General features: G+C 35.2%; 1 protein-coding gene across 2 annotated transcripts; it reads right to left on the bottom strand.

The window, feature by feature from the left end:
- Positions 1-3,628: 3,628 nt before the first annotated feature.
- LOC125645966 (ETS homologous factor-like) lies at positions 3,629-8,152 on the bottom strand. 2 transcript variants are annotated; one of them, XM_048872022.2, is made up of 9 exons: positions 7,982-8,152; positions 6,959-7,037; positions 6,675-6,840; positions 6,169-6,555; positions 5,916-6,077; positions 5,554-5,763; positions 5,246-5,441; positions 4,830-4,949; positions 4,281-4,372 (listed from the first exon to the last, which is right to left on the bottom strand). In XM_048872022.2, exons 2-8 carry the CDS (start codon positions 6,977-6,979, stop codon positions 4,841-4,843), a joined length of 1,251 nt encoding a protein of 416 aa, XP_048727979.1. In that variant the 5' UTR covers positions 6,980-7,037; positions 7,982-8,152; the 3' UTR covers positions 4,281-4,372; positions 4,830-4,840. The 2 variants fall into 2 exon arrangements, with proteins under 2 accessions (XP_048727980.1, XP_048727979.1); XM_048872023.2 differs by lacking the exon at positions 4,830-4,949 and having other exon boundaries at positions 3,629-4,372.
- Positions 8,153-9,750: the final 1,598 nt, after the last annotated feature.

The raw sequence follows: 9,750 nt of genomic DNA, 5'->3' as shown, positions 1-9,750 counted from the left end.
TTTTCCCTGTATCATGACCAGACACCAGGAGCGGATCCAGAAATTGCGGTTACGGGGGGAGCTACTTTATGAGGCAGTGGGTCCAGGGCTAAGCCCTCGTGGGGATCCAGGGGGGAAGCTCCTAGATTTTATGGGACTTGAAATATTTCTCCTATTTAGTCATTTGTACTGTTTTCTATCATTTATTCAAGGTGAAATTAATAAAATTACCCAAATTTTAATGGTTTTTGGAAAAAATTAAGTTCTCCCAATAAAGTAATTCCAGAAATCAAAAGATTTTGTAATTCATTTATCCGGGAGTGGAAGAAATCATTGCTTCTTTTATCGTTTAGTACATTTTCCGAAACAAGATACCGCCATTTACCTTAAATTTGAAAATTTTAGGGGGGGGGGGGACTGCGCCCCCCTCTAAATCCGCCAGTGGACACTGAAAGGCTATTTTAGTAACCGAAATGTTTGAGAACAACGAACAGTTCACACCTTGTATGTGAATGTGCATCACAAATTTTTCTCTACAGTCCATTCAGTAAAGCAATGATTGGTTGAACTTGCTTCCCTTTTCATCATCTCAAGGGGTTCATCCTCTTCAACTCACCTGAGCTATAAGCTTAAGTGAGCTTTTTTGATCACCTTATGTCCGTCGTTCGTCTGTCTGTAAACTTTACACTTCTATACAGACCCTCTAAGCCAATTTTAACCGAACTTACCATAAAGAATACTAGAGGGAATTCAATTATTTTTTTTTTCAATGAAGGGTCACGCATTGTTCAAAAGGGGTGTGTGTAATGAAATAGTATACATAGTGAATCTGATTCAGGGGCATTTTGATTATTGTATGTCACAGATAAATCATACGTAATGTGAAGGGAAAACTTATGACCGAGTGTAGATAAAAAGCCATAAGAATTCAGTTTGAACATTACTGTAAGCTCAATACAACATGTATCTATTTTCCGTGTTTTATCTCTCTATTCAGAAATAGAATTCTTGATAAATCATTTCGACATGTTAAAGTGTAGGAAAACATTCATGTCATGACCATTCCTGTATATACACTTACGTCTGGAGAAATGCAAACTTCACATCGGAACGCAAACAAAAATCACGGACTACGTGTATAAAACACTAAATAGGAAGAACTCTTTCGAGTGAAAATTGTGAAATAAAATATATCAGAATTAGAACTTAAACTGATGCATACTTGTTTTAAGAATATTTGCCAAAAAAAGACATATTGAAAACTTTATGAAGAAGAGAAAATGAGTTTTGGAAATGTCGTAAATATTTGCGGAAATGTCCGGCACCGATCTTTCTCAAATGTTCAAGACGTGTTTAAAGTCTTCAAAAGTACAATTTACCAAATAGATGGTTGGTCTAAAATGATTCATTGATTTTATGTACCGAGAGAGCGAATGGATTTTTAAAAAATACATTCTGTATATAAAGTTATAGATAAATCTACGCATTAAAAAAAAAGCAAAAAACAAAACAAAACAAAAAAACATGTATATGGAAAATAGGATGTGGGTATTGAATTCATGTATTATACTAGTACATGTGCATATACGTGAACTCAGATATGGAATCGAGCTATGATACAAAGACAAATGTTGTGTGCATGACTTAAGGTTATAAACAAGAAAAATTTCTTTCGTCCTCCTTGATTCTGAGTAAATGTTTTTAATTTGACACACTCCCATAGATAAATAGATAATGATTACAAGAACACGTTTACAATGTATAACGTCGGTAAAGATTAAAGCTCTTTGCGATAAAATACAATTCCTATTTGTAAATCTTTGAAAAATATTTAGACAAATATTGTAACTTACAATCAAATCTGTTGGGTATTTATTTACTGATTTATGTTACATCGTTTGATAATATCTATTAAAATAAAGAGTATATAGGAAAGATCTCATCGATAAGTGCTTTCATAATGATTTTTAAATAAATAGCTCATAAAAACATTAATGTAGATTGAACGCCTCCGGTGTAGAAAGTAACACTGTAAGTGTGAACGGGGTTGTGCGGTTTGCCTTGAAAAATCCGCATCATAGCTAGCAGTGAAATTTAAAAACATTGTTTTAATGATGCATGCATAGTTTATGATATTTGAATATTTAAAATAAAGAGGGAAAACAACCCAAACCCAAACAATATATTAACTAGATTCTGAAATAATAATCGACGTTAGAAACATTGCCAAAGAGACTTTGAGTTGTTTTTGTTTGAGGCAGGCAAAAACCAACACCAACTGGATTGAAAATAATATTTGAATGAAGCTTTATCATTTTGTTTATAAACTTCGGTAGTTGTTATTTAATGTTTACCAACTCTATTTATTTTTCATGACATTTTTTGGTGACAAATATACAATACAGTAAAACATATCCCCCACCCACCCCCCACCCCAATATTCCCAGCGTTATAATTATCTTTAAAAGGGTGGCAAGAAAATCTGCACCTAGCTAATACACGATTGTATGGAAATATAACACTTCCATTTTCAACATTTCAATTCTGAACATCAAAATAAAACTAAAAAACCAAATAATCCTGTAAAACGATGAACGTATTTTCTATATGAGAATATGTCAAAACTTATTGTTACATGTACATTCGTGAAAGATTCAACAAAACTTATTATATTCGTGATTGATTCAAGAAAATCAATAAACATGTGCACGTGTCTTTTGTGATCTCTGCCTACTTTCGATAGACCTCGATACGGCACACATTTTTTTCTTTCAAAACTCTTTGAAGAAGGATTCTGATAACCTTACGAGATCCTTTTAATGCAGAAATGTGATTACCTCCAAGGGAGAAACAAATATACAGTTCGAGTTCGCATGTGCGTGTGATTTTTTTTTTTTTTTTTTTTTTTGGTCTCATTTTACATACGTGTATTAAAGCATCTGAAAATTCACCCCGTCTGCATGTTCAAGTATTCTAACGCAATGTTTTATAATCGTACATGTACATGATCGAGATGATGCGTGAATTTAAAATAAACACCTGGTTTAAGTTACATGTATCAAGTTTCTTCCCGTTGATAAGGGCATAAGCACTCGTGTGTTATACGGCGATATGAAAACATTTTTAAAAAATAAAAAGACTAACATCCAGATGCATAGGACATTAAAGGCAGGAAAACTGAGCGTTGTCCTTGGAATGTTTTTTAAGTGCATTCGAGAATTTTCCCCTTATGTAGAGACGTCACTAGCTGTAAGTGAAGTGCCACAAATTTTGACGTTTGGGTGGTGCTTGTGCCATTATAGTCAGGATTCTTTATCGTGACGATACGGAACCTCCATTTTTTTAATGGTCATATTTGAGAGACCCGTGACTCATCTAAAGCTGGACACTTTGTGAACAGTCACTTCGCATCTTAAACGTCTTAGTTTTGACGCGGCGCCGGGCCTACCGATTACAAAATATTCGGAGGATGTACATATATACTCGCGTCGAAATTCTGCTAAAACATACATTATATTCTATTTCCCCCTTTAGTTCCCGGTTCATTTTTTCAACACATACGTGAAATATCGATTGAATTCTATTTGTAATTACATAGGAGTTGTCTTTCTTGTGTCGTCCAGAGAATTGAACCAAAAAACAAAAATGATTTGTGATTTGTCACTTTTAATACAAATGTACAAAAATAGATTTCAACAATCAATACATAAATTTTCAAATCAAATAAATAAATTACACAATAAATTAATTCAATTCCAAGCTGTAGCACGAGGTGGGACTTTTCTGTATGGATATCAAACGAGCTCATTGACTCGCCTTCAAGCTGTATCATAGGGGCTCCTCAGTGTTTCTGGATTTTCCTCAAGATGTCGTAGTACTTAAAGAGATCATTAGTAACACACACAGAAACTTGTCTCAGAGAGGGAATCTGACAAAAGTATACCTTTCTCTCATTACACAAGTTCAAATTAAAACTTTCTTCCATAGCTGCCTTTGGGGAATAGCATCGTGTGTGATATTTTTGGCTAACATGAGTCGATATTAAACTAACTGTACAATGAATGTATTGCATGGTTAATGATGTGAATACACGTTTTTAAGATGAACACATTCACAACAATAACTTTGGAAACCATGTCAACTTTGTCTGTAAGTATTTTTTCCAGGCTGTTGTTTTGCACAGTGGATTGTCAGGTTATGCACCTTTACATGACGCAACTTCGTCACTGAATCGGAGAGTGCGCTTGTCTGGTGTAGACAGTGGGCGTGTCTCTTGCCGGTTTTCGCGCCAACCATTGGTATTCAATCTTTCCAACCATGAGAGTTGGGTCCAAACTTGTAGACCAAGCGTCTGCCGTCAACACGATCAAGGATCCCACGCTTGTAGTAGTACCTTTAAGAATGAAGAAAAATGGATATAAATATATTTTCAAAAAAAAATTAGTTAAATGAAAATATGAACTTGAGAAAAATTGAAAATTGCAAATATCTTTTACTAATTTAGACAAAATAGTTAGTGAAAGATTAAACGTAAACTCAAAAATAAAGTGGTTTATAAAATCAGATAAGAAAGAAAAATATAGTGAGAAAATTGAAATAGTGTAAGTTGAGCAGAAAATAATAGAGTGACTATTAGACTGAAGAATGTCTGAAACAGATTAAAACGACAATTATAAAGTAAAATAGTAAAGGAGAAAATTGATACAAAAGACGATACATGCAAGAGGAAGGAAGATGGTGAACAACGGTAGTCGCTGAAAAGGAAAGGAGACACAGAAAACTGTTACTAAAGCAGTCATTTCAAGCAAGAAGCGGTTAGTGCGCAAACAACGAACATAAAAATTATTAACCTAAAGCGTGTCTACAGGTCTTTCCACCCGTGAGCCTTTTGCCCGAAACGGAAGCATAATTTCTTTGGAAATTTTCCGTTTTTGGGAACGTCTGCAAAATAGCCAGCTGATCTGCAAAACCTGTTGATCAAAAATGTGGATTAAATTTCTTTTCACTCACAAAACATTGATGGATCTTTAGTGCGCAGTGAAATGGGATTTGCTCCGCTTTTTTCTGTTCATTCTCTTTACAAACTCATGCAAAACGATACAAAGGATATAAAATTACACAACATTTTCACTGTTTCCAAAACCCATGCATCCATGAGGATAAATATCTAAATTCCAATTTTATCCATGCCAACGTTTTATGTTAACAGCTGGACAAGAGAAAACGACATAGATGGGACACAAAACAGATTTCTAGGTTTATTTACCTCATTGCGCGACTCAGCTTCTCATACGTCATGCTCGTGTTGTTCTTCTTGCGACCCCACATTTGTGCAACAGCCTCAGATTGAACAAAGCGGAAGACGCCGGTTTCTTTATCCTCCCAGCGCAGAAGAGTTGGGTTGAAGGCGGAATCTTTCAGTAAATCTCTGATGAATTCCCATAAATGATTTCCTTTTGAAGCTAAAAGAAGGAAAAAGATACGATTTGATTCGTGGAAATGAAGTCTTCACTGTGGGGTTTACACAATCTTAAGATATTATTTAATCTGATTTTTTTTCAGTGCAATACTTACATTGGCCAACTTTCCTTCCTCGGTTGCATTTCTTTCTTTCGCCCTCTTGCTCATGTTCAACGATGCCGCTGTCATTTGAGACACTGGAGGAATTCCTTTTCCTGTTCACAGGTTTCTTTTTGGACGGAGCAACTTCAACCATTTCTTCGTCTGAGAATACACTACTCAGGGACATATCATTTTGACCATGATCACTTCCTATTTCTGAATCTAAAGGAGGAAAAAAATTCGGAAAATAACAATTAGTTCATTTTGAGGGCGACACTTAAAAATATTTCCCGGTGACTTCACTTTTACTCTGCATGCAAATATCAACTGATATATAATTTTAAGTGTTTTATTTTGTTTTTGTTTATTCTCACCTCCACTAATGTAGCCTGAATCAGTCCAGTTGGGACAAGGTGTCGTATCGGACGGAAATAATGACGGGTCATCGTAAATATCATACCATTCACCACCAATATTGACTTTGGGAGTACCTTCAGTGTCGTCGTACACAGTAACAATATTGTTGTCCAACATTCCTACAACAAAGAACACAGCTGTTTATCTGTCGCATTATTTATCTAACGTGTAAAACTGACTGCGTGTCTCGTGCATAAGCTTTATACTCACTGCTTGTCTCATCAGTGTCCATGCAATCTTCCGAGGAGGAGGTGGAAAGAAGAGCGTTGACAAGGTCGGCGAACTGGGTGGATGTTTCTAGGTTAGCCTCACTCTGCTGGGGTGTGATGAACTGAGCTTCATTCACCAATCTTCTGAACATTTCATAAAATTGTTGTCCATATTCTGGGTCGCGTTCAATGAATTGGCTAAGAGTCATTTCACAGAGTTCTTTTCCAGTCACAGAATTGAACTGTTCTCCCCGTAATTTTGCAACGTCGAGATTTTTGGCCTCCGCAACGTAGTACAACCAGTCCAGAACTTCTAGTGTACTCCAGTTCTGTGGGTGTTTTTGTGTCCAGCTTAACATCTCGATGTTGTCTGAGCATGTTGTTGTATCTAAATAGAAATCATAAGTTACTTAAAAATGGTAATATAATTTCTATTTTTCTGAAATAATTGATAAATTTCATTTTCTCTTATTTGGGGGATGGGCTGATTGGTTATACTGAACGCACCTTGTTTATAAATGATGTCGGAGAATGAGATGCGGCTTACAGTGGTCGGAATCGATTCTTGTGGAGTGGTTGGCTCGCTGACTGGTTCGCTTTTCAATTCCATGTTATCGTTTGCGTAGAACGAAATTTCCGATTCGGACAAATCGTGTGGAAAGGTGTCGGGTAACTGTCAAAGATAGGAATGAAAATTTCAATTAATGAAAAACTGAAACAAAATGTTTCCCTTATAAATCTTGAATGATTTTTTATTCAATTCTATTTTAAAACTGAGGTAAAATACTCACGGCTTGAGTAGGACAGGACATCTCAATAATATCGTCTGCTGATAAAATGGATATGTATTCAATATCGTCAAAAGTGGATCTGAAATGAAAATATTCCAAGTTTTCCATAAGACTATCCATGGTAAGAAAATCAAGATGGGATATAACTCCTACAAGTGTAGTCCGTCGTTATGAATAAGATTATCTCTTTGGTGTCTGGTCAAGGTGCTAGAAATTCTATAATTAGGCCCTCGTGTTAGGTCACACCTTATATTTGTACCCCAATCCTTGATGCACCGGTCATCATTAATAACCAATAAGGATCAAGCACCCCGATGGAAGGTGGGCCGGACCTGTACAGTTTACGTGTTGTTCGCCAAAATACATGTTTACATGTGTTTCAACACCCCTGGGAATTTGTGCAGCTAAAAGTAATAATATTGTAAATTCGAGCCAGAGATGGATTGCTGTTGGCCATTAACTGTTCGTGAAAACCGTATGTACCTTGTCCAACCCATAACTGCAGGTATGATGGATGTGTTGACAGCCATATTCTACCCGTAATTTCGGAGACAAAATCTAAAAATCTACAAATCCTATATGCCCTTACATAATTTAAGACTATATCCTGGAGACTTAATGTGCAGTTTATGTATTTTTAAGTCCATAATAACGTAATACTACAAGAAAAAGACAATATTGTGGGTAATGTCCGCGTAAGTTAGAACGATAGGGATGGAAAAAATAAAAATGTCAACCGTATCTCTCTAATTTATCTAATATAACCAAATGTGACACTAAGGATGTATAATAAGTAATCGAGCGTAGCCTTGCAATATTACGAATGCAACATCTTGCTTATAATAATGCAACATTTGACACCGATGGCTTGCTGCAATTCAGTAGGTAAAACTATGCACAATACAATTCAATGATTAGAAAATATCCATACATGACTTCAAAATCCTTATAATAAAATGAAAGCTAGCAGGCTGGTTGCTTTCATTTGCAATAAATAAAAGGTTGAAGAAAATTTATTCTCACCTGAATTAAATAAAAATTTAATTAAATCCTAGTCATTCGATAGATGCAGATGTCCAAAATCACATGCACACATAAATTTCCAATATTCTTTTCCACATTTAATGAATTCTTTCTGGGGATGTGTTTAACTCCACATCTCATTTCGTTATATTGTGTATTCGCTGTAATGTGTAGATAAATAATACAAAGTCACGTGGTATACCATTGATTGCAAGTTCTCTATATTCACGGTGAAGCATAGGGGAATCACCGACAAGAGAAGATGAACGTGGATTGGTCGACAGCAATGTGACGCGTTAATATGACTTGGAGTAACAAATTCAGGTCATTTGTAAAGAGTTAACGGTGTGTAGAGTGTGGTAATAGAGTATTGTCTATTTATTCTGTTGACCTGTCATTTGATGTATACAATACTACGAACATAAATCTAAAGACAGACTCAGATAAAACCAATGTGTTTATTGTATACGAGCTAGGATTTGGAAGGGGGGTTGGGGTTGAGGACTGGTGTTTTCTCTTACACTAGTGTCAATCGATAAACAGATTTTCTCGTAGTTGCTGGGGATGAAAATCAATTAGAATATACGTTTTGTTATTGTCGTCAGTGATAAATTCACCTGTTACTATGGTTATTGGGTTTTCTCTTTTCTGAAAAATATTATTTGGAACATTTTACTGAATATGATTTTACATATGAACTGCTAGATTCAAATTGATCATTTATTGCAAAATGTTATATTGTTATATAAACCAACCACAAAACAAACAGGGTGTTTGATATAGACACGATAAGCACATTTCAAATAACTTTTGACCGTTAGAAACGGATCACATTGTTACAATGGGGTTTTTTCTTCAGTTTCCCGGGGAAAGCCCGAATTGGAATACCCAAGGTATTGACCTAGGCCGAAAAAATAAACTTAATACAGCACAAGACGGTTTAAATTTCTTAATGTTCTTATGGGAAACAACGAAAACTATGAAGTGTTATTTGGTGTGTGCTCAGTCAAATACGTTTAAAAGTTTATCTCACTGCAAAAAAAAAAAAAGTTTATTCTGTATAATATAATGAAAATAGGAATAACTTGCAGATCTAAAGGCAATCTATTTTCTGATTAATTACATGTACATGCATGAAGTGAAATAAAACTACAAACCATTATATCCAAAAAAGAAATGCTGTTTACAAAACCATTAGCCTAATTTTCAATTTAAAACCTTTTCAAATTGATTGACAAATTGTATGCTTACTGCAATTGTAATATTTTGAAACGAATAATCGAAGTTTTTTTTCCTTTGACTTGACGCGCTAGCATGTATGCTTTCGCGGGTACTATTTGGTAAATTTAAATGCGGGAACCCCCGATATAGGAATTATTGCAATGTCAAGGAGGAATTTAATCAAGGTATGCACGCAGAGAAGCTGGTCACGTTCTTCGGCGAGATAGGTATCGAGTAAGCCTATCATTAAAGTTTGTACATTTAAATACATTGCAAGTTTTAAAAAGAGATTTCTCTTTTTTAATGCCATGGACATCTTTGTGAACTGTTGTTATACAAAACGCAGGGGAAAATATTCTAAATATGGTGCTCCAGAGTTGCATAACATGTGTCAATAATTTCTACTAGTAAAGAAACAGGCATGAAGAGCTACTAGTATTTTGACGGAAATCCTTACACACTATAGATATACTGCGAACTTTTGCGCCTGAAGTCTTTGTGTGTGTATTCAATTTCACTTTTTCGATCACAAGCGTAGGATTTTGAAC

Source organism: Ostrea edulis, chromosome 6, assembly GCF_947568905.1.
Source record: "Ostrea edulis chromosome 6, xbOstEdul1.1, whole genome shotgun sequence".
NCBI classification, from domain to species: Eukaryota; Metazoa; Mollusca; class Bivalvia; order Ostreida; family Ostreidae; genus Ostrea; species Ostrea edulis.
The sequence above is the reverse complement of the archived record's forward strand: the minus strand, read 5'-3'. Positions and strand labels throughout refer to the sequence as shown.